This window comes from Pleuronectes platessa, chromosome 2 (genome assembly GCF_947347685.1).
Source record: "Pleuronectes platessa chromosome 2, fPlePla1.1, whole genome shotgun sequence".
Lineage (NCBI taxonomy): Eukaryota > Metazoa > Chordata > Actinopteri > Pleuronectiformes > Pleuronectidae > Pleuronectes > Pleuronectes platessa.
Genome location: NC_070627.1, coordinates 708,458 through 734,786, shown reverse-complemented (window position 1 = coordinate 734,786; position 26,329 = coordinate 708,458). Strand labels below are relative to the sequence as shown.

The 26,329-nt window shown below is 42.6% G+C and overlaps 1 protein-coding gene across 3 annotated transcripts in view; it reads left to right on the top strand.

Annotated features, from left to right (window-relative positions):
• LOC128450355 (NACHT, LRR and PYD domains-containing protein 12) overlaps nt 1-26,329 on the top strand; it is a 143,896-nt gene that overhangs the window by 78,458 nt on the left and 39,109 nt on the right. For 2 of the 3 annotated variants that reach the window (XR_008339991.1, XM_053433783.1), the window contains exon 10: nt 4,871-5,044. Coding sequence is in view for 2 of the 3 variants with exons in the window: in XM_053433783.1 (XP_053289758.1) it covers nt 4,871-5,005 (135 nt within the window). In the remaining variant the exon portion in view is untranslated. Of the gene's footprint in view, nt 1-4,870; nt 5,045-19,994; nt 20,803-26,329 lie in introns of those variants that run through there. The other variant, XM_053433775.1, reaches the window with a different exon arrangement.

Sequence of the window (26,329 nt, the reverse complement as noted above, 5' to 3'; positions counted from 1 at the left end):
TCAGGCCGCCTTGTCGATTTAGTCTGTGATCAGCTGCCACCATGATGGGGTGCCGCTATAATCCTCAATCCGTTGACATGATCCATGATCAGTTGAGGTTGGGATCCGGATGAGGTGAATATCCTCGACTGGAGGAGAATGGGGTGGAGGAGGGGTTGCACGAGTCGCTGAATGATGGCTGACTGAGGAAGAGAGGAGAAGGGATTTTTAAAGTTTGGCAGCTGCTGAATGACTGGCTGACTGAGACTGCGCCTGACCTGATTGATATTGAGGTACACCCACAATCAGCTGATCACTGAGCAGGTAAGGACCTCCATTGAGCGCTCCTGAAATTAGGAACGCCCACGATCAGCTGATCGTCTGCTGGTTTAAAGGGGACATATTATGAAAATTCCACTTTTGTAGTGCTTCTACACATTAATTTGGGTATCTGGCATGTCTACCGTCCCAAAAACTCTGAAAAAAAACAACTCCAGCGATTTGTTGTGGTTCCTCTATTTCAGAAACTGTGTGCTAGAGTGCGTCCAATGGAATTACGACCGAAATAGACATCATAGTCGCAACATGCCCATGCCCCCATAGCTCTATGCACTCCCCCACTACCACTCGACCCACCCATAGATGGACCCACCCACTTTTTAGAAAGTCTATCGTGTCCGGCAGCCATTTCATTCTTGCAAGCCTTGGAAACACTTGGATAAGCTAACTAGCAGCATGAATCGAAATCGAAAACCGAGATGCTCAGTGGTCGGCTGCAAACATGTCTTCATGGGACTCCAGCTTCAGAAGACACAAGATTGAGATGGATTGAGTTCATATATGATGGCAACGTTCCTGCCACCACTTTGAATCGGACTGTTTTATCAACCTGGGCCCATATAACGCCGGATTCTCTAAAAAGGTTGTTATTGAAAGAGGGGTCGGTGCCATCTCTCCGTTGCAACACTGAAGACGAGGGAAATGTAAGTATTTTTTTTTTTATAATTCTGGTATTTGCTTCTTTTAGACATTTTGTGTGGAGGCTACTGCCGTTAGCATGTTGTGCCGTGTGTGCGAGGGGGTGGGGGGCTAGTATGTAGTGGTGGGGGATAGGTAGAGACTTTACAGGAGTTTTCATTAATCGAGGACGGCTGGCGAGTCCACGGTGAACGGTGAACGCACGGCAGGTTCGTGAGTGTTGTGCTCTCCATGCTCTCCCCCCCCCCCACACACTCGAGGGGCCGTAGTAGCTACTACGAGCCCCGGTAGTAGCTGCTATGAGCGTCGGTAGTAGCTGCTGGAGCTTGAAGTTAGCTACGGATGTTTGTAGCAGCTGGCGCTTTAAGTTAGCTACGGATGTTTGTAGTAGCTGCTACGACCTCCGGTTGTAGCTGCTGGACCTTGAAGTTAGCTACGGATGTTTGTAGCAGCTGCTACGAGCTCCGGTTGTAGCTGCTGGACCTTGAAGTTAGCTACGGATGTTTGTAGCAGCTGCTACGAGCTCCGGTTGTAGCTGCTGGAGCTTGAAGTTAGCTACAGATGTTTGTAGCAGCTGCTACGAGCTCCGGTTGTAGCTGCTGGAGCTTGAAGTTAGCTACGGATGTTTGCAGCAGCTGCTACGACCTCCGGTTGTAGCTGCTGGAGCTTGAAGTTAGCTACGGATGTTTGCAGCAGCTGCTACGAGCTCCGGTTGTAGCTGCTGGAGCTTGAAGTTAGCTACGGATGTTTGCAGCAGCTGCTACGAGCTCCGGTTGTAGCTGCTGGAGCTTGAAGTTAGCTACGGATGTTTGCAGCAGCTGCTACGAGCTCCGGTTGTAGCTGCTGGAGCTTGAAGTTAGCTACGGATGCTTGTAGCAGCTGCTACGAGCTCCGGTTGTAGCTGCTGGAGCTTGAAGTTAGCTACGGATGTTTGCAGCAGCTGCTACGACCTCCGGTTGTAGCTGCTGGAGCTTGAAGTTAGCTACGGATGTTTGCAGCAGCTGCTACGAGCTCCGGTTGTAGCTGCTGGAGCTTGAAGTTAGCTACGGATGCTTGTAGCAGCTGCTACGAGCTCCGGTTGTAGCTGCTGGAGCTTGAAGTTAGCTACGGATGTTTGCAGCAGCTGCTACGACCTCCGGTTGTAGCTGCTGGAGCTTGAAGTTAGCTACGGATGTTTGCAGCAGCTGCTACGACCTCCGGTTGTAGCTGCTGGAGCTTGAAGTTAGCTACGGATGTTGCAGCAGCTGCTACGAGCTCCGGTTGTAGCTGCTGGAGCTTGAAGTTAGCTACGGATGTTTGCAGCAGCTGCTACGAGCTCCGGTTGTAGCTGCTGGAGCTTGAAGTTAGCTACGGATGTTTGTAGCAGCTGCTACGAGCTCCGGTTGTAGCTGCTGTAGCTTGAAGTTAGCTACGGATGCTTGTAGCAGCTGCTACGAGCTCCGGTTGTAGCTGCTGGAGCTTGAAGTTAGCTACGGATGCTTGTAGCAGCTGCTACGAGTGTCGGCCGTAGCTAACTTCCAGCCCAGCACAGTACTAACGGGAGGACACGCGAGCGGAGGGGGGGGGGGGAGAGCGTGGAGAGCACAACACTCACGAACCTAACTTCCAGCTACAGCTGCTGCTACGGGCGCTCGTTCGAGATACCGGAGGATGTTGTTGTCATAATGTGCGGGACTAGAACGATTATTCATTACCAGCCCTAGTTAGGGAAAATGTGTCCTTGTATCTTTGTATGCATGACAGTAGTACAAACATGAATAAAATTGCTGTTTTTGGTGTTCAGGCAAGCACATCTGTTCACGGTGCTAGGCTACATCACGTAGCATGCCAGACGGACCCACCACAGATGCGCACACATGGAACGCAGCTTTCTATGAAAACACTGCGACCTCACTACAAAAGTACAGGTTGGTTTACCCTCAGTTACTTCTTCATGTCATTGATTGTGTCTCCGTGTTAAAGTTGTAACAGCATCTCATTTGTTGTGACTCCATGGATACTGTGTCTGTTTTATCATAGGCACACAGAAAACTGTGCTGCACTGATGTCGGTGTTGGGACCTCAGCTGTAAGAGGCCTGGCTTGGAGGAGGAAGAGGACAACCCAAGTTGTTGCAGTATGGACTTCGGAGAGCCACAGGATGCTACCTATGATCCTGATGACTCGATCACAGTCTTCACTGAGTCAGCAGATGTGACGTGAGTGACTCAATATTTAATCTAAACATTTCAATAATCAGATGGATTACCATCCTACACTTTTTTAGCTGTTGCAGCCTTTTGGTGAAATCTTTGTCGTTCTAATAGAATGGAATCTTCCAACCCTGTTCATAAGACACCCACATATATTGTCTATGAAAACTGCCTCCTGGAGCTGTTTGAGGTTTGTCCTGTGTGTCGGCGGGGGACAGATGTGATATATAAGAAGGGCGAGTGCACAGCAAAGCCGGTGAAAGCAGATGCAGCCTTCCGTGATTCTCACAGGCTCTATTTAAAATCCATATAATGTACAAACAGTATGTGAAACATAAATAACATATCAATTAACTGCTGTCTCTAAATGGTCTTCACCATTTAAAGACCATTTATTTATCGTCTTCACGATAAATAGAATAATATAATTATAAAAAGAAAATAATAAATACAAAAAAGTGCAAAATGTCCAACTTTTTCCCCCAATTTGTATTACAGATTACGTGGATAACCTGTTGGACCTCATCTTTCACCAGGTTTTTCAGGACCCGGCCCCATATGTGAATGAGGTGCTGAAGATCTCAAAACCTGAGGATCTCTCTGCTAAGTATGATAAACCTGACAAGCAAGAAGTTATAGCCAGCTATGTGTCGAGTTTCAATCAAGGGCAGGTCTGAACCCTGTATAACTTCCCTGAGCATCAGGGAACACTCTGCGTATCTGGAGCACCGAGCAGGAGGGCAGGACCACCCTGATTCTCCGGCCCAGGTGGCCTCAACACCAGCTCACAAAGCTTCTGTACGCCAAATACCTGTAACGGCTGAGCAAAGTTCACGTTGTATTTAGAGAATAAAAGGTGACACACAAATATAAAGTGTTCCTTTGTTTACAGTATGGCTACTGATGGCACAAATTGTATTTTTGTAATCAATGTTTTTATTATACTTGGTATTTTTTGTATTTATTACCTCTGTCCCAGCCAGTACATTTAATAACTATTTTTAAAAAGCTCTGTGGCATTCTTTCTAGCAATCTTTCTGACAAAAGTGTGTAGAAACAGTTGTGTGCTTTTAATGTTTGATATGTAACATGTCAACAATTGACACGTATAAGATGAGCAGTTAGCAAAGTAATACAGAGGGAAGAGTAATTTATGTATTTTATTCCTCAGTCATATTTGTATTGCAGAAATGACTGATATCTCATGCATAAAAAAAAACAACTTACTGCTCTATTCCTCTTTGACATAAAGGCCCATAATCTGCTCTATAGATGTTGAATGCATTCTGTAGTGAGAACACATTCAAACACATGTCCTACACCTCCATGAGAGGGGGAAGGGGGAGGGATGAGAGGGGTGAAAGGGGGTGGGGTAAGATGGGGGCAGGGTGAGAGGGGGGCGGGGCCCTCAAAACGGGTCGATCTGAGGAGGTCTGTTTTAGACAGAGTAAAAAGGTGCTGTTTTAAATGATCCTTGTGTTATTTTTACCAAAAAATGTTACAGATATTTCATTAAGACCCCAAGGAACCATATCAACTGTGGTGAAATGGGCATAATATTTCCCCTTTAAGTCTTCCTTCCTGAACTTGCGCTGAGCTTCATTTATCTTCAGGTCACAGACTGGACTGAGGTCAGCAGCATGTTGAGAGTCTGTGTTGACATGATGACGATCCACAACAACAGGAGGACACATTCTAATATATATATATTTCTTTATCCAGGTTGGAGAGATGCAGTCTGTCAGAGATCAGCTGTTCTTCTCTGGCTTCAGCTCTGAGGTCAAACCCCTCTCATCTGAGAGAACTGGATCTGAGCTACAACGACCTTCAGGACTCAGGAGTGAAGGAGCTTCTTGATCTACAGCAGAGTCCAACCTGTGGACTGGAGACTCTGAGGTCAGTAGATGGTTGGAGTCAGTCCACGCTGCTTTCATCAGTATGTTACTAAACACAGTCAGTATCACAGATCCAGGGTCTGTGCTACCAAGCAGGATTTGTGGTTATCAGGTTAACTTCAGGTTTAGTTTTTTCAGTTCTACGAAGCTCGTCCACTTCTTAACCAGGTAAATCACCATGGTAACTTCTGATGACAGCTAACCTGCTCCAGGTTGGGGGTTGGCAAGATGGCGTCGTAGTGTGAATACCTGCCTGTTGAGCTCCGGTGAGGTTCACTGAAATATCCCTCTAAAATACATGTTCACCTGGTGAAACGTTATAAGCGAGCGTAGGAGTAGGTCTATTATGAGCCTGGATGAATATTTTCTGAGAATGCCTCGGTCCAAACCCAAGAAACATACTGCTTCTGAGGAGCATGCTAGCGACGCAATGGAGCCTGCTGCGGATGAACCCGAAGATGCTAACGAGGTGGATGCCGCTGCCGAGGTCGAGGAGCCTGGGAGCGCTGTTAACCCAAGTGTTCTTCTGGCTTTGAGTAAGATAACTGACAACATTACAAAGTCATTGGATGTTAAAGTTAACACTGTGCTCGCTGCTATACGCGAACAAACATCTCAGATCCAGGCTTTGGCAACGCGGGTCGGTGATGCCGAGACACGGATCTCCGGCGTGGAAGACACAACGGACGTGTTGCAGGCTAAAGTGACAAAACTCGAGAAACAAATAACCGACATGGCAGATCACATAGATGATTTGGAGAACCGCAGCCGAAGATGCAACCTCCGTCTGGTTGGGCTGCCCGAAGGCACGGAAGGAAAGGATCCGGTCACTTTCATGGAGACATGGCTCCCCTCCTATCTCAATCTCACAACTAAATCCGGGAAGATCAAGTTGGACCGCGCGCACCGCTCCCTAGCACCGAGGCCGGGCACTAACCAGCGCTCCAGACCCATCATCATGAAACTTCACAACTTCGCTGATAAACAACGAGTGATGGCTGCAGCCCGGCGCCTTGGTGCGGAGCCGAACCAGCCAGCGGACCGGATCAGAGTTTCCTTCTTCAATGATTACTCGGCGGCGGTGGCCAGGAAACGCAAGGCTTTTGACGAGGTGAAGGGCTGTCTAAGGAGGAAGAACGTGGAGTATGCCCTTCTATACCCCGCCACGCTGAGGCTGTCTGTCAACGGTGTGGTGAGGAGATTTGGCACGCCGGAGGCAGCTGCGATTTTCGTGGAAACGCTGCCGTAAATCTCTGTAACCACCGGAATATCCCTTTCTTTAACATTGCGTCTGGACTGTGTCATATGTGAGTATCTGCCAAATTCAGGCGTGTGTGACTTTGCCCCTTTCCTTTCCTACTGCTTATAATCAACCAGGTGAAATGTTCTACTTCGCCGTGTTCTTGGCGGACAGTAGTGTGTTTATGTCTATGAGTAGGCGCGTGTCAAGCGCATGTCGTACCTGTCGGCTCTCAGCCGCAGGCAGGAGAAGGACGGTTTTTACCTACATGTTTAGTAGGGTCGTTGCCAAATTTCTATTTTTGAATGTTTTGTTGTACAGCTCTTTGTTCTTTCTTTCTTTATTTGCTTACTTTTCTCTTACCCGGTGTGTGGTGGGTCTCTTGGCTCAATATGCTTTGTATGATACATGAATAATACCAATAATGAATAAGCTGCGAATATGTACCTGGAATGTACGGGGTGTCCACAGCCCTATTAAGCGGAGAAAAATAATTACATGTCTAAAGAAGGATGATATAGATGTTGCTATGTTACAGGAGACGCATCTTGATGACACAGAGCATTTAAAGTTGCAACAAGGGCCATTCGGACAAGTATTTTTCTCATCCTTTACAACAAGAAGTAGGGGAGTAGCAGTGTTGATTAGGAAAAACCTACCTTTTATAGTATCTGACTGTGTTAGGGATGTTAATGGTCGCTATGTGATAATCAAAGGAATTTTGCAGGGTCAGAATATTGTAATGATGAACGTGTACTTTCCACCTGCCCACTGTTGAGATATCTATGTTTCTCTGTATTTTGTGATTATATTTTACCTATATCCTGTGAACAAATATTAGCTGTATAATCCATATAATCAATAATGCTACAACAGTTACTTTTAGTTAGAATGATGTATAATCTTTTTGACTCAGACGCAGGGTCAGGCCCAGAGCACGACCACAGAAAGAGCAGGTGTCAACCTGAATGTCAATCTGACCCAAAATACAATTCGGAGAAAAGTGTGTGATGGAAATTCATCTTGAGAATTGAAATAATGAAAGCACGGATGCTCAGAAAAGAGAGAGGACGTGCCAGAACTAATACAATAAGGTGCTTCATGAAATATGGTGAGAAAAAGATATGAAATCCTCCGGAAAAGTATTATCTGCTGGGTCTCTCCACTGTGGCAGGCTCCCTGTTTGCCAAGGCCACAGTGGTGGGACACCTGGTCAGTTGAAAGTGATGTGCTTGCAAAAAACTGCACTTTGAGGAAACAGTATACATCTGGCCAATAACTGGCCAGATGAATTCCCTCAAAGAAAAAGAACCGCCTCTGTGCCCACCCTGTGTCTGATTATATATACTGTGGACTTAGGATTGAACGGGGCTTCTTCTCGACATGATCCACTGAACCTGGTGACGTGTCCGGCAGAACCCCAGAGACTCTCTGTAAGTATTTCAGTGAATACAATAAATGTTCAATTTCCAGAACTTCATGTATAAGTGTCTAATTATTCCTTCTCAAATCCTGGATCAACAAACACGCTTGTCCAATCGCCGGAGGCGAGGTCAAGTTTAAAAGCCTGGCGACGACAAAATTGGTGACCCCGACGTGATCCAGTGAAGGAAAAAAGGACAGATCGTATTGACGATAAGAGGACATCTCGAGGATCTCGTTGTTCACAGTGAAAGACCGCGGTCAACATAAAACAGGTGAGCAGCGACCTTTTTATAACTAAAACGGCTGTGATTGGAAAAATAACTAAATTAACTGTGAGCAAAGAGAAATACGAGATGTAAGTATATTAAGAGTGGAGTGAAGGAAATTGTAAGGGTCTGGGACCCTATGGTTTGAAACCATTTACATTTATTGAAAGGATTTGGGATCCTATGGCCAGGGGCCACACTGAGAAGTGTACGGAACACTGATAAAGTGGTGCATGGAGCACGCACTATAATTTAAAGGATTTGGGATCCTATGGCCAGGAGCCACATTGAGAAGTGTATGGAACACTGATAAAGTGGTGCACGGAGCACGCACTATAATTTAAAGGATTTGGGATCCTATGGCCAGGAGCCACATTGAGAAGTGTATGGAACACTGATAAAGTGGTGCACGGAGCACGCACTATAATTTAAAGGATTTGGGATCCTATGGCCAGGGGCCACACTCATATCTGTGTCCGGAGTCAGATATGAAGTGAAAAAGGGAATCAGGGATTTCCTAGTCTGGGATTAAAGGGGAAAAGTGTGGGGTGGTTTCCTGTGACATCAAGGTAATTACGAACACAAAGAGTGTTTTGAGTCACAGTTCTGAAAGGGTATTGAGGGTTGGAATAGATATTGGCAGAATATTAATAGATTGTGGAAAAGTGTGTATTTTGGTTGTGTTAAACACCCAGAGAACAGGCGCTACTGAAACTATTTCTGTAGTAGAAGCTTCCTGTTCTGACCAAGTGCATATGGCAATGCGTCCTCCACATCTAAGTTCTGCCAACAGTATTTGATAAAAATTGTGAAAAAAGTAGTTAAAGAAACAAACAAAATGACGACTACTAATGCAACATTCCAGGAGGTGATTCATTTGGCCCTTTTGAAAGAAAATAAAATGTCGACCTGCTGTAATAAAATAGAGGCGGTCATTTTAAAAGCCATAGAACACTCTGTGGATCGTGACAAAGCCAGAAAAGAGGAACAGAGAAAATTACACAGGTGGATTAAACAGGGATGGATGATCCCAGTCATTTAAAAAAAAAAACCACACAATTCCCCCAATAACACATAGGCTGTCGGTACTAAAAGGGAAAGAATTACTAATATAATAATTATAAATTAATATTGATTATATAATATAGGGAGTTCTTTCTGAAAGAACTAGTGTGAATGAAAAAGTGTGTCTATGAAAACGAGAGAGGAGGAGAGGAAAAAGAGTCAAGGTCAGCTTGCTGACTGAGACAGAGAGGGAAACGACTGACTGACAGAGGAAAGACAGAAATAATACAAAAACTAGACTAGAGGCGATATACGCCTGCCATTTGATGTATGTTGTATGTATGGATGTGGATTTGCCAAAGAAAGTAAAAGAATGTTGACTGAAGGTTTGAGAGATGAACTAAGGACGAGAAAGATAAAGCTATGTTTAGGAATAAGAAAGATCTATAGGAGTGAGATGTTTCAATTCAGTAATATCTTGCTCTGAGATGGATAATAGAATGTAAAACTTGAGTGGCAAAGAAAATAGGGGAAGAGAAGTGGGAATAGAACGTTTTTGTAAGTGCACAGGATGAAAGGAGGGAGATAAGAGTGTTTGGGAGTCGGAAAGCCATCTGGGAAAGGCCACAAGCTTTACAGCTTGCAACTGGCATTGAGATCATAAGGAGGCTTGGATATTTGTTTGTCTGTTTGTTTGTTTTTACTATTGCTTCATTCAGAAGTAAAAAACTCCAAAAGACATTGTTAAATTTACACTTTTGGTACCAATTTGTTATTTTGGATTTTTCCAATATATCCAATCCATTAGAGGAAAGGAGAAAAGGTTTTGGCCTCCAAATTATTACACAAAATCCAATCATTAAATAGCTTATTCTCATTTTTTAACTGACACAGCAGGGATAATAGGAAACACCAGTTTAATACAATTTATTATTTGATTCGGAATATAACTTCAAGGATGAGTGATTAACCAAATCACATTAATGTTCCCTTTAAAACTCCATCTCTAGGTACAGTTAATGTGCAATGTTATTTTTTTTTTTTTTTTTTAATTTTTCTTTCTCTGTTTTGTATTATTTTTGAGCCATTTTACATCTTTACAAAAGTGTCAGCCTCATCTGCGGTTTTGTGACAATGAAGATGATAATTGTTTTTGTTTTGTAGTATGGAGAACTTGATTCCCTGATGCAATGAGCCCCGTGAAGCTAGACAGAGCTGATCTTGCTTTGCTCTGCTCAGGTTTGATGAGAAGGGGAAATCTATCTCTACTCTTTGTTTGTTGAAATGCTGTTCTGTTTACTTGTATTTCTTAGAGCTGAAAATCATTCATGTGCTTTCTGTATGAGCAATTTTTTGGTTTCACCTGCAGTTGCTTTAATTCTACATTCAAATCATCCATTTAAGATTAAATAATCAAGACATGTTTAATCTATTTACAGTTGGCCTTTAAAATAGGAGTTTGATTCACCCTCCATGTAATTATTGTTAGACTCTTGCAACCTAAAAATAAATATGTTTCACCATTGAAAGAAGAATAAATCTTAATCCAATTAAAGGGACAGATGTCTAAAACACTTTAACTCATAGCGTGTTTCATCTTAAATGAAAAACACAAACCATAGTACAAGCCCCCTTGTTGACACACTTGATTGAATAACATATCAATAATTATATTTTAATTTCTTTGCAACACTTTAACTTTTAAAGAACCAGAAGAAGGGAATTTCTTTTGGTTTGTTTTGTTTCACCAATTATCTTAACGTCCAATGTTCTTAATTTGAAAAATGTTGTTAAGCTCTACTTTTTGTTTTTATTTTATCATAAAGGAAAGTGTGGCACAATGACTTTTATTAATTTTGTTTTGTTTTGTTTCAGCTGTCTCACACATTTGTCCTTTGTATGTGATGCCTGTTTTACCACAGGGCAGTTTGACGTCAAAGCTTCTGAATTATGATGTAATGAAGCAGTCGATGACTTTTGGAAAATGGTTTGAACACAAATACTCAAATGCTGTTAAATTTGCTGCTTATTGAAATTCAGCTTGTTAATCATTTAATATTTCATGAAATGCCAAAGATTTCTGTCGCTTTTCTGCCACTTTTTGAATCTTTTATTTTTTACTGTCCACTTATTTGGCTATTACTCCTCAAAATTGTAAAGAAATTGTTGACCAAAAAAGATGGGTCTACCTGTATGTCTTGTTTTGATTATTTGTTTATTTTCCTTTTCAAATATAAGCTTATATAATTTACTGTAAACTCAGTTACGCACTGCAGCATATTAATCACTTTTCAGTTTGTTTTCCTTTCAATCTCTGGGATCTGGGCTCCATGTCTCCACAACCCACTCCCATCCGGTGTCAACTCCACCTCCTCCACCCTGACCGACTACGCCCTGCGCCTGGCTTGTACAGTGCAAGCTTAAACACCTGGCCTGTAGGCGAGTATCAATTCCACGAAAGGATCTTTACAAGGCTGAGATCCAGATCACTGACTCTTAAAATTAAAAAAGCCTCACTGACAATTCTTGACAATTTTGTTCCTGGAGCAGATCTGACAGAAGCTGATATCTGAACAGCTTGCTCCTGTACCCTGTGTGGTCACATATAAACGAATGGCCCTGGATCTGCTACTGGCAGGAGAGGGTTATGTGTGTGCACTGCTATAGGAAGTTCTTAAAATAATTTTTTTTTTTTTCCAAACTGCCCCTGGTGGCTGGGTGACCAGTGCCCTCTCCACCTCTACGCACCATGACACAACAAGGATGTAGACTCTGAAATTGCTGAATAGATCGCCACGGCTCTGATGAAGGATGCTGTGGAGCTGAAGCTGAGGAAGCTGAGGACGATGGAGATGACGATGCGACGATGATGATGATGTATGAGGACGGGTTTGCACTGGATGGGATGACGGTTGAGGGGTACATGAACTCCCCAGTAAGTGGTTCACACCATTAAATGGTGTGAAAAGAGGGATTGTTAGGGTTGAATAATTCTATATAGTGGGGGTCTGACTGAAACTATTTGCAACTAAAGGGGGGGTGGAAGCATGAGCAGTTTGAGCCAGATATTAGGCCTTTATACAAATCATAACTAAATAACCTTTTCCTTCCTACTGTGTCATCTTGAAATTAGAATGTATGTGGGTCACAGTTCTGTTTCGTTGTTTTGGCTTAGTTGTTTCGAATTTCTGTACAAACAGAACATTTTAGCCGATATAGCAGGAACACAATAATACCTTTTCTCCAACAACAACAGTTTGGCCCTCATGGCATCAGCTGTGTCAAGGCCTTGAGAGTGTCTCCTGTTCACTTCCTTATTCCAAATGCCAAGAGGAGGGACTACGCGTGCGCACTTTCGAGGAGGAAGAACCAAGACCTACTGTTATAAAGTCCTACAGACGCCGGCTGTTTGATGCGTTCTGATGTGCTGATGCGTTCTGCTGGGTCTCTGCCACTTCCCCCAGGCACACTACTGATACAGCCTGAAGTGCTAGTAACCTCTCAGAGCTACACCACACCCCCTCTCACACACTGATAAAGCGCTCCAGTTTCCCAAGTACGCACACAGACCTTGGGACACACTATAACTGATACAGCCTGAAGTGCTAGTAACCTCTCAGAGCTACACCACACCTCCTCTCATACACTGATAAAGATCTTCTCGGCGGGACCTGTGAACCGACGCCGGAGTTTTAACTTTGATTTCCTATTTTACTATTCATTTTAATCATTTAACAGAGTCCACAGTATTAGTTTTATTTTTACCTTTTGTGTTAAATTTTTCTATTCATTTTAAATCATTTAACAGAATCGATAGTGTTAAGTTTAATTTTGTTTCTTCTGTTTAATTTTCTCTGCATGTGTTTTAATAAAATATAAGGAAAAATGGAACCAAGACAAAGACCTTGGCATCCTTTCAGACACCCTGGGTTATGTGGGTTTAGGGGGACAGTACTGTTTTTGACCATTATCACTTTAGTGATTGTATTTCCTCTGCTATGGTTCGAAAAGACACTAACCCCAAGCTCCACCACGTCCCCCCCGACTCCAACTGCCATCCCTAGGGCACGCAGATCAGTTGATGCATTCTCCAGTAGTCCGGTGTACATGGATGCTATAGGAATTCCCAAGGGGGTCCCAGATAAGTATAAACTGGCAAATAACATTGCAGCATGATTTTTTAGCATGTATATCCTTAGTGCTATGTTCCCAGTTACTCCCAATCAACTATCTCCACTATAACATCCAACGCTTGTCCAATTTCACCAGAGACGCAGTATCTGCGATACACGAACAGCTGTCTGCCACCTCCTTGATTTCATTTCAAAATCGTGTAGCAGTTGATTTCCTTTTAGCAGAGAGAGGGGGTGTATGTGCTATGATAGGTGCACAATGTTGTACGTTCATCCCTAACAACACAGCCCCAGACGGTACCTTATCTAAAGCACTCCATGGTTCACTCTCTGTGGAAATGAAGGAACACTCTGGCGTGAAACCATGGGATGATTTTATGTCTAACTTCTTTGGCAAATGGTCTAAACTGGTCTCGGCCTTCATACTATCTGTCGCAGTGTTCATAGCCCTGTTCGCCATCTGCGGATGTTGTTGTGTTCCCTGCATTCGAGCCCTGTGCAGCCGTGTCATAGACTCTGCGATACAAAAGAATGACACTGAACGTGCATTACAACTGCCCCTGCTAGCTCACTCTGAGGAGACAAGGGACATAAGAGACTGCGTTTCTTATGATTTCTGCTCAGATGGTGACAACTTACCAGATATTGACCATGCTTTTGCTCTTGCGTTACAGACTGTCCCCTCAGTCATTCTGACCCCTGCTTTCGGACTTCCCCAATAAGTTGATGCTCAATTATGATTAGTCACATAGCCCCAAATGGTGATGTATGGACCCTTACAGGACACGGTTTTGACTTTCCCGACACAATATCTCTCACAGGAGCCCTAACAGTCGTTAGAACCCCTAAACTTAATACTTCATGCAATAGCCCGATGAAATGCTGGGAGCCTTACCCTGATTTTAGTGACATGTGATTAACACATGTCAACAGAGGGATTGTTGAGATATCTATGTTTCTCTGTATTTTGTGATTATATTTTACCTATATCCTGTGAACAAATATTAGCTGTATAATCCATATAATCAATAATGCTACAACAGTTACTTTTAGTTAGAATGATGTATAATCTTTTTGACTCAGACGCGGGGTCAGGCCCAGAGCACGACCACAGAAAGAGCAGGTGTCAACCTGAATGTCAATCTGACCCAAAATACAATTCGGAGAAAAGTGTGTGATGGAAATTCATCTTGAGATTTGAAATAATGAAAGCACGGATGCTCAGAAAAGAGAGAGGACGTGCCAGAACTAATACAATAAGGTGCTTCATGAAATATGGTGAGAAAAAGATATGAAATCCTCCGGAAAAGTATTATCTGCTGGGTCTCTCCACTGTGGCAGACTCCCTGTTTGCCAAGGCCACAGTGGTGGGACACCTGGTCAGTTGAAAGTGATGTGCTTGCAAAAAACTGCACTTTGAGGAAACAGTATACATCTGGCCAATAACTGGCCAGATGAGTTCCCTCAAAGAAAAAGAACCGCCTCTGTGCCCACCCTGTGTCTGATTATATATACTGTGGACTTAGGATTGAACGGGGCTTCTTCTCGACATGATCCAGTGAACCTGGTGACGTGTCCGGCAGAACCCCAGAGACTCTCTGTAAGTATTTCAGTGAATACAATAAATGTTCAATTTCCAGAACTTCATGTATAAGTGTCTAATTATTCCTTCTCAAATCCTGGATCAACAAACACGCTTGTCCAATCGCCGGAGGCGAGGTCAAGTTTAAAAGCCTGGCGACGACACCACCCAGTCACCTTCCTTACCAAAATGTTTTTGGACTTAGCTCCATTCCTTTCTAATTCCACTGTTATTGTTGGCGGTGATTTTAATTTAATATTAAATCCGCTTATTGACAAATTTCCACATAGTAACGCGCCCCCCTCTCCTCAGGCCAACACGCTCCATGCTCTATGTGAGGAGTTTGGGCTTATTGATGCTTGGAGATGCACCCACCCCTCTGATAAACAATATACATTTTTCTCCGCCCCACATAAGTGTCAAACCAGGATTGATCTGCCAAGAACTGACTTATATTCAGTTTTATCATGCGACATAACCAGTATAATTATTTCCGACCACGCAAGAGTTACTATAGACTTTAATCTCAAAACAGCATTACATCGGTCTCGTCACTGGAGACTTAATACCATTATCCTTAAAGATGAGGAATTTACTTCCAACTTCTCCACTGAACTTAAAGCATTTCTGGAAATCAACACTTCATCGGCCAGCAATGCCTCCGTCTTGTGGGAAACATGCAAAGCTTATGCCAGAGGTTTAATTATTTCGTACTCTGCAACAAAAAAGCGCCAAAGACAGGAGAAACAAAAATCTTTAGAGAGTGAATTGACGGATAAGGAAAAAGCATATATTGCCTCTCCATCACCACCATTATGGCAAGAAATCACGGCAATCAGAACAGCTCTAAATTGCCTTCTTACCAGGGATGCAGAGAAGAAATTGAAATATACTAGACAGAGGTTTTATGAGCACGGAGATAAAGCAGGCAAATGTCTGGCCTATTATGTTAAGAAGCGTGCAGAGTCCCAAACTATTGCAGCTGTATCTGATAAAGATGGCCATAAGGTATATGAAAATAAACTGATAAATAACTGTTTTAAGAATTTTTACAAAAACCTATACTCTTCCGAACAAGCTCCAGAGGGAGAGCAACTAATGGACAATTTCTTTGCTCAATTGACGTTGCCAAATTTATCAGAAGAGCATAATACTGCCCTTAATAGTTCCATAACTAAAACTGAAGTGCTTGGAGCTATTAATAAATTACAAAATGGAAAGTCACCAGGACCTGACGGCTTCGCTTCTGAATTTTATAAACAGTTCCAAAATATTCTTGTAGATCCTCTTCTTGATATGTTCAATCACTCCTTCACTACAGGAGAATTTCCACAGACACTGAAGGAGGCCAATATATCCTTAATTTTAAAGAAGGGGAAGTGTTCTGACTCTTGCGGGTCCTACAGGCCCATAGCCCTCCTAAATGTGGATAGGAAGCTGCTCTCTAAAATCTTGGCCTCTCGTTTAGAAAATCTTTTGCCTATACTGGTAAAGGAAGATCAGACAGGTTTTTTAAGGGGTCGGAATTCAGCTAGCAATGTTAGACGTTTGTTGAATGCTATCATAGCTTTTAAGCAGGAGTCTATTAGTGGTCTGGTGCTTTCTCTCGATGCAGAGAAGGCATTCGACCGAATTGAATGGTCTTTCTTACTGTATACACTGGGTAAATTTGGTTTGGGGGAGAACTTTATTAAATGGGTCAAGATTATCTATACTAGACCACAGGCAGCAGTCTTGACTAATGGACTCAGGTCTGAATACTTCAATACTCACAGAGGGGTGATGCAGGGCTGCCCTCTATCGCCCCTCTTATTCGCTTTGGCCATAGAGCCACTGGCTGAGGCCATAAGGGTGACACCCATAATACGCAGTTTAGAGATTGGACAGCTGTGTCATGAAATAACTTTATACGCTGATGATGTTCTAATTCTTCTGACCGAACCTGAAACATCTGTACCAGGTCTTATTGATGTGATTGACAGATTCAGTTGTTTTTCTGGTTATAAGATCAACCTGGCTAAATCAGAGGCTATGCCCCTTGGTACCCTTTCAACAATACCAACTACTGTACCTTCATTTCCTTTCAAATGGTCTCCCAATGGGTTTGTATACTTAGGAATCTTCATTACACCATCCTTTGATCAATTATATAAAGCCAACTTTGCACCCTTATTTTGTAAAATTAAGCAGGACCTAGAGCGATGGATGTCACTTCCTGTTTCCTGGCTAGGACGCATTGCCCTGGTCAAAATGAATGTGCTGCCTAGGTTATTGTATCCTATCCAAATGATTCCTGTTTTGTTCTCTAAAAGGGTGTTGAAGGATATAAATGGGTGGCTCAGCTCTTTTATCTGGAACAAGCGTAGACCCAGACTTAAGATGGCAGTATTACATCTACCAAGCTCGATGGGTGGCCTGGACTTACCTAATATCAAAATTTACCAACTTTGTGCCCATTTAAGATTTGTAAACGACTGGGCTAAGGGTAAAACTTCAATCTGGTTGGATATTGAGACAGCATTATCTCAGTGCAAACTAAGTGATCTATTATTTTTTAATACTTTTAAAGAAATCAAAGCTTTCTGTGCAAACCCTGTAACAATCAACACTCTAAAAGCATGGCGGCTTGTCCGCCGTCTTGAGGGAAGATCAAATATAACATCCATTTTCACCCCAGTAATTAATAATCCTGCTTTTCCCCCAGGTTCTTCGGACCCTGGTTTTCGACAATGGTCTAATAAGAATATTAATTCCCTCAGTGACCTATTGTCAGTTGATACGCTTATGTCATTTGAACAGCTGACTAACAAATACAAATTGTCCAAACAAGATTTCTTTCGCTTTTTGCAAATACGGCATTATATCACTCATAGCACAACCCTTATTGATCACCCTGAAATATCTGCTGTTGAGAGGATTCTGTTTCATCAACAATTGAAAGTGTCTCTGAGCTCATTTTACCATGTACTTAATGGTTTTTCTACTACTGGTGCGCAGGGGGTCAGAGGTGTGTGGGAGAGGGAGTTGTCTGTGACCATAGATGAAGACAAGTGGGATACCATTTGGTCTCTTGCAAAAAATATTTCAATTTGCACTCGGACAAGAGAAATACAATTTAAGATTTTACACAGATTACATATTTCCCCTCACCGCAGGCATTTCTTCAACCGCTCTCTCTCCCCTCTGTGTCTCAAGTGTAAAACTCATGTGGGAACTTTAACTCATTGTTTCTGGTCTTGTCATAAACTTCAAAGTTATTGGGTTGAAGTTATTAGTGAAATAGAGAGAATTTTTCATATTAATATAGGAATGGACCCCATATCCCTGATTCTAGGTCTTCCAAGTGACTGTTTGAAAACAGCAGTCAACAAAAGATTGTATAATATTTTGACGTTTGCAGCCAGGAAAAATATTCTTTTGCAGTGGATCAGTGACAAGGTCCCTTCTGTCTGTGGTTGGCGCAAAATAATTTTTGAACTGATCCCTTTAGAATATCTTACCAACGTCATACATCACAGTGTAGATCAGTTCTACAGAGTGTGGCGCCCATTTTTGGACTATATCGGTCCAGACCTTTCCTCCACCCTATTAAAAGGACTGCTGTGGACTTGAACGACATTCGTGTACTGTGAGATTCACCACCTCTTGTATCATGCCATATGTTCATCCTTCATGTAAGAGCTGTCATGTTTGTTTTGTGTTTGTTTTGTTTTGTGTCTAGTTCTGTAGACATTGCTTGTTTGTTGAATGGAAACAAAAAACTGCAATAAAAACAATGAAGAAAAAAAAAAAAAAAAAAAAAAACCTGCTCCAGGTTAAGTTGGAGATCAACCCGTATAGAAGCTCCGCCCACTGACCACAGTGACTCTACACTGTTGTGTGGTGCACACTCTCCTTAAAGGGACGGATAAGGGAAGTTTAAATCAACGTCTGGTTGGTTCAGTTGATCTCTAACTCACCCAGAACATCTCAATGTCTCCAGACTCATCCTGTCCCCAAAACACCAGATGACCTCAGCTTCCTGGAGACAGGTCCATGTGTGTGTCCTCAGAGACAGTGAGACAGTGTGTGTCCTCAGAGACAGTGTGTGTCCTCAGAGACAGTGAGACAGTGTGTGTCTTCTTCTCTTCCACTCGTCTTGTTAGTAAACAACAGATTCAGATCTCGTGGCCTCGAGTTATTTATCTCGTTCACACGTTATTATGTCGTGGTCACGTAATATATTTTGACCAGATGCCACCAGGGGGCGCTGTAACTTACACATTGACACGATCCAGATGTTTTACCAGATGTTCTTCCTGCATTTAGCAGCTGTGACTGAGTTTCTTTTATTCTGGATCATGTGTTTGTTCTCCTCTGATTTTTATTATAGAACAGTTTGATCCTGGTTGTGAAATATGAGGCTCTTCTGTCAGTCAAACTGTCCATGTCTGTGATTGGTCATACACAGTAGACCCCGCCCTTTTTATGTGCCGCTCAGATCTCGATGAGGAAAACCTGAGTTAACTTAACGAGTTGATAACCAGCGTCATGTGACCACTCAGCCTGACTGTGTCTGTCAGGTTCAGTTGAGCTGATCTCAGAAAGATCTCCTGGACATGTTGAAGTGTCTTCATAGTTCAGGCCTCAGTGTTTCCTCAGTGAAGCTGTGAGAGGACAATGAGGACAGACATCAGGATTGGACAGAGAGACAACAGTCGGCCAATCAGACGAGCCACAAGCTGCTTGGGATCATGTGATTGAGTTGACGTGAAGACGACAGTTGTTTTCATGTGAACAGGAAGTGAAGCTGGACCACAGCTGACAGCCTCACACGAGGGACAGAGACGGTGTCGTCTTCATCTGATCTGAGACAGTTTGTCCTCTCACTTCATCAGTGAAGAACTGATCAGGTGGATCTTTGTCACAGCTCTGAGATCAGTGGGACTGAAGCCTCTCCTCATCACATGGTAACCAGGAGCTCTTTATACAGAGCAGAACCTCTGCTGAGGTCCATCTGTCTCCTCTGGTCCCAGTTTGTCAGAAGCAGATGTTCATCAACACACAGTGAAACATGGCTTCACCTGTAACAGCAGTAAATCCACCTCTCAGGTGTCCACTCTGCACTTTGACATGCAGAGGACACACACTGAGCTCTTAGCGTGTTCATTCCAACACGTGAACATGAAGCAGAGAGGAAGCTGCTCCACCTCTGAACAGGACTGAAGTCCCTGCTGCTCTTTCTACTGGATGAGCTGCATCACTGACTCACAGCTGATGAAGTGAGTCTCTGTGACACTGATGTCTTCTTCTCTCAACAGGTGGAGCTGAGTGTGAAGAGGACAGTGTGAAGAGGACAGTGTGTGTGGACGGAGGCTGAGCTGTGTCCTGAGGATCCAGAGGCTGAAGCAGCAGCAGCTTGTGTGTAGTCTCCAATCTACACAACCCCTAATCTGCATGTGTTTGTGAGATGAAGCCGGAGCACCTGGAGAAAACACGGGGAGAACATGCAGACTCCACACAGGAAGACCCCATCTGAACCGGATTCAAACCAGCAACCTTCCTGCCCCGATGTGTTTATTCACATGAAGAATGTGTTTATTGAAATGACACAACACAAGCAGAATATATAAACCCTCTATAAAGAGTCACATACAGTGTGTTTAAGTTTGTCTTTATTATTGTCCACCTTTGTCCCTCAGTGTGTCTCCATGTGTGTAGAACCACATTCTGTGTATATGTTTGTTTATGATCTTAAAGTTCCTGGATTCACGTCACACATTGATTTAGTTCAACACAAAGCTCAACACATTGAAATCACTTTGAGTTTAAAATCAGAGTTTTGTCTTTGACACAAAAGATCAAAACTCTGGACTTAAAAATGGGACGTTTTCATTTCTGCATCAGGTGCAGAGCGGTGGTGGCTTTTCTACTTTTGACCCACAGGTGGCGCTGCAGTATAACAGCAGCACATCCCAGTCAAAGCCTTTATATTCAGTCTATGAGTCAAACACATGGATCATTTCCTCTGTGACAAACCAGATGTAACGAGAAGAAAAACATCTCAGAGAGAAAAGTTCTGTTTCTACTTGTCTCTGCTTTAATGCTCAATAAACATCCTTCCACCGACTTCACTGGAATCATGACTCAGCTTTTCTTTCCTCTTCAAACAAACTGGTGGAAACATCTCGTCCTTGGTGCAGGTAAAAGAACAAAATCACCAGTTTGACATAATGGAAACCAGCAGAAGAAAAGTGAATGAGACATTTACAGTATGAAGAAGAGTCGATGAAGAGCAGAGCATCTTTAAGTCTCTGAGGAAACTGTTTCATAAACATTTTACCATATTTAATAGAAAACTGACCCGAGGACGTTTTATACAAACCCTAACCCACTTATAAGGAAAAGCTTGTGATCATAATGAAATTCTACATCTGATCAATATGTCTCAATATAAACAGCCTGACAGCAGATCAATACATTTATTTATGATTCTTTATCAGTTGATTTAATTCAGAGAGAGAGAGAGTGTTGATTGGATTGTGTTTACAGGAACAGGTTACCGACAGTCAGGTCGAGTGTATGAATGTGTGTGTGTGTGTGTGTTTGTGTTTGTGTGTGGAATCCAAGTCCTTTGTCTTTTTCACAAAGAAACAGATAAAACTGAAACACGCCAGGAACACGTGAGGAACACGTGGTTCAGTTCATGTATGAAAGCAGCTTCAGTGTTGTTCTGGTGAACACTGTACAGTTACTGGTCTCTACAGTAAACCCACAGCTCCAGGCAGTAATCCTGTGTAAACACGACTTCATGATAAACACGACTCGGCCTCTTTGTTTGTTTCAGTGTGGGTTTTATTTATTAGAACATGAATGTAAAGAAAACAGAATCAGGAACACGCTGACACACTGAGCGCTCGTCTTCACAGGAAGCACAAATGAAACGATGGAGAACATCAGCAGGAAAGATCTGGTCCTAATGGACTTTTCATGTTCAAGTGCAATAAAGAATTCAGAACTCGTTTAGTTCGGCGATTGGTTGGTGAGTGTGTGCGTTTCTCTTGTGTTTGTGTAAGTGTGTGTTTGCTGTACAGGTTGATGTGTGTCTTGGAATGAGAGCTTCATTAAATGGTTGATTCTTCTCTGTGTTCGGTGTCGACTCGTGTAGCGTCGCTGAAAACCTTCGTCTCTGCTCCGAGGGTCTGATTCACGTCACGTCCGTCCTCTGGTTGTTTTCACGTCCAAACAGGAAGTGAAACATGTTTAGTGACGTGAATCTGTGATATTAAGAATCATAGATTATAAACAAAGATGATGACACATCTCCACTTCCTCCAGAAATGAACACAACATATTTTGAATACAAACGCTGCCATCTTGTGGTTTAAACATAATTTGCAGTCATTCGTGATCGTGGTGCTGATGATACATCAGCTCGACCAATCAGAAGCCAGTCTCAGCTGTCATCACGACGTCTCAGCCTGTCTTTATATGATCATGTCATGATTGACAGATGAAATCGCCTTGTGATTGGTCGAGTGCAGATTTAGGCGGGACTTTAAAACCACGCCTCTACTCCACGATCACTGCTGCACAAGTGATGTCATCACCACAAGATGGCAGCGTTTGTATTTGAGATACTTGGCTTCGTTTTTATTAGAACAGCAGGAAGTGGAGACGTGTCGTCCATCTTTATTTACATCTTTATCTATGTCGGCATCATTTCCACGTCATGTGACACATGGTTGATAATTTAGTTGTTGATGTTGTGATCGTTATGTCTGGTTTGATTTGAGGGAGTACACCAGAGTACACGTGCACTACATGTACGTGTACTGAGTGAAGTATCTGGAAGTTTTTCCTTGTTTTGTTTCAGTAGAAATTAGTTTGTATGTTGTGTTCTTGTTTTATAAACGCAGGCGTGTGATTGGTCGTGGTTGTGTCCGCAGCGTGAATAGAGAAACCTGAACATGATGGTTTTATTGACTCTGTTGTTTTACCACAGCTGCTCTTCACTCTTCATCTCTTCGGTCGTTCTCATGTTCGTAGCTACGACGTAACATCAGCTGCATTTTTAAGTCGTAATGTTGTGAGATTAAAGTCGCGATTGAGAAGAAAGTCTGAATTTATCCTCACGATATTCCAACGTCATTGTGATATTACGACTTTATTCTTGTGAAATTGTTTCTGTGTCTCTACGACTTTATTCTTGTGAAATTGTTTCTGTGTCTCTACGACTTTATTCTTGTGATATTACGACTTAAATTTGATTGAGTTTCGACTTCTTTATTCTCTTGGTATTACAACGTCGCTCTTGAAGTTTCTCAGATGTTTTTGGCCCGAACACGTTGTGGTACGCAGCCGAGTCATTGGTCCGATGTTTGTCTGAACGTTTGTTGATCTCTGACGTGAACATGTTCGGTGTAAAGTGAAGACGACTCAGTTTGGAGCCGTGAGGACGAAAAGAAGCTTCTGGAAAAACGTAGAAATGTGTAACACAGAAAGTGTCGTGAATGTTCATCAGCGCACATGAATAAACCCGTTTTGTACGATACGCCGTTACAGAAGATGTTTTTAAATCAGCCGCCCTCGTGGTGAACAGACTTCCTGTCTCATCTGAACTCGTGGCGTGCTGTGATGCGACCGATGACATCACGACCGTGACGACGATCGTTTTTGTAAAGTCGCTCTTCGGTTTGTTTTGGTGTCAAAATAAAAGCATGACGTAATCTGCATTTAAAGAAATGTAATAAACTTTATGATCTTTGTAAAACAAAGTGCAGTCATTTCTCAGATAGATAAAAAAACATTTAACACATGAAAATATAAAGTTAAAATAGCTGATATTTAAATATCTTATCCAGTTTGGTGCTTTTCAACCTGAGAAATGTTATAAATGGAATTAAAATAACTATTACTATATACTTTAATAACATTTTATTTAAAGACATTTGATAAGAGGTAGAAAGTTAAAATAGAACAAGTTTAGTTGTTATAATTTAGAAACTAACAATGTAAAACATCTAGATCAATAAAATCAATAAAACAGACGAAAAAACTTTTTAAACTCTGTTGTTTCACTGCAGAAAAAAAACGTGTGAACACCAGGGGGCAGCACAGGTCAGCTCTCTCTCTCTCAACTTGTTTTATACTGTATGTGAATAAAACACTAAATCACAACTTACATGTCAAATAAATCCAATGAAAAGATGATCAAGGCTTTGGTCAAGTTTTCTGTGAAATATAATTTACACTCACATCAGTTTTATTTCTTGTTTTCATAGAAAGTAGTTTCTATGGTGGAATTCTAGTTCATCCAGTTTAGACTTGATGGGAAAACCATGTTGTCTGCAGCCAGGTACTCTGGCTCTTTGCTGACATGAAATGACATGTTCATCTTCATGAACTGGATGTTTTCAAGAGTGAACTGGTTCCAGAGGGAGGAGGAGCCTGAGAACAGGGAGCGGTCAGACTCCATTTTCACCTGGACGAGCAGAAGGAAGGAAAGTGAGCAGGTGAGTGTGAACACAACTTTCTGAAAGTTTCACTGTCTCACTCTCACACCTGCTGTTAACATCCGTCTGCTGATCACATGACTCGTTTGTCAGTTCACACCTGGTGACAGACGTCATGTGATCGGATCCCAGAGACAGATGTGAACAGCAGGTCTGGATCAAAGAGCTTCAAAGGACTAATTAACAGAGTTAACTCACAGTTTAACTTTTTATCTTCATCTGTTCATCAAGTGCTTAATAACACAACGCGTTTTCACAATCATATGTTACAGTCACCTGAGTGTGTGTGTGTGTTTGTGTATGTGTGTGTGTGTGTGTGTCTGTGTGTGTGTGTGTCTGTGTGTGTGTCCTTGGGTGTGTTTATGAACTTGTTTGTCCCGATTCCTGAAGAGAGTCCTTCCTGAGGTTTCTGATTGCCAGGTTCTGTCAGTTTAGTTTGTGTATTTCTGTCTCTGTGTTTTCTGTTTCCTGTTTTATTTTGTAGTCTCTGTTCCTTGTGGGTGGTTTCTGTCTTCACTTCCTGTCTTGGTGAATGTGTTTCTAACTCCTCATGTGTTGCACCTGTGGCCAATTACCCCTGCCTTCCCTGTCTGTCTTTCCCCTTGTCCTCTGTCGGGTTGTCTGTTTTTCAAGCCTTGTTCCATGTTGCGGTTCTTGCTGTGTTCCATGTTGCTGTTTTTCCTGAGTCTAGTAAGACTTGTGGTTTTGTCTTCTTGTTCCAGTTCATGTCTTTTCAGTGTTTCAATTCCTTTAGTGTTTGTTTTGCGTTTTGTTAAGTTAAAATCTCTTTTTGTATTAAATACACCTTTTGTTATATACCTCTGCTACTGGGTCCATCTCCTTTCCTGAAGTCGTGACACTGATGTGTATTTTCTTGTATATAAGAAGTCCTATGTACTCAAATAAATACCAGTACTACAAACTATGAAGCCCTGCTTCTATTTCACAATAAAACATTAAAAAAATAAATCAATAATTTCAGGCGACAGAAACGCTGGAGTGCTTTTATTTTGAAATGGGTAGGCTACAGGAAGTGTTTTAAATATTTGTGTTTGTGACGTTTTCAACAGATAAACCTTGAAACTGGTGTGAAAGATCATTTCACTGTGTTCTGCTGTAAACTGAGCGCAGAACCAGTAGGAAATAGACCAGACCTTTAATATCTAGAAGAGCAGCGTGGCCTGAACCACAACTGAGCCGCAGCCGGTGCAACATGGACGAGGACACTTCAGAGCAAGTTGGACCCTTAACCACAAAGTAAGAGACCTGCTACAAACATGTGAAGCTCCAAACTGAATCCTCATAGAATGAACCAGTGAATGATGTGTTCTGAATAAAAACATGTTTGTGTTTGCAGAGATCAGGACCACAGACTGAGAGCAGAGTCTCCAGGGTCCAGCTGTCTGTCTCTGAAGAGTGACTGGTCCAAAGGAGGTCTTCCTCCAAACTTCAGTAATGAACCTGGACCCTCACCCACAGAGTAAGAGACTGTTTCTACTGGGACCTGCTCTGAAGAGGATCTAGTTTCCTCTAGTGTGGCCCCTGCATTAGGACACAGCTTCATTGAAGTTGGTGACTAATCTCTCAGAATCACTCAAAGAGCTCAGACCTCCACCAAGAACCAACACGCTCCTTATGAAACCACTTTGAAATCCACTAGAGACTCATGTTGATTTGGATCTGCACCAAATTCCACACACTGGTAAACATCAGTCCTCTGAACATGTCTGTGAAAGAGGACCCCCCCCCCCCCCCCATCTGGTTCACAGACCACAGCCTTCCACCAAGTTCACTGGTAATCTGTTGTTTTTTATAATCCCACTAACGAACGAACCAACACACAAACATACTGGGTGAAAACAAAACCTCCTTGACAGAAGTGACGACAACCTGTGACTGTGACATGTGAGTTATCAGGACATGTCTTCACAGGGAGAGGAAGAGGAGTCATGTTTCTGAGGAGGAGCAGTCGTCCTGCTGTGCTTCGTGTCAGGACGTCCTGAAGGATCCAGTCTCCACCAGCTGTGGACACTGGTTCTGCAGACAGTGCATCACCTCATACTGGGACCAGTCTGGCTCTTCAGGAGACTCCTCCTGTCCCCAGTGTGGAAAAAGATCCAGAACAGGAGCTGGAGGTCAGA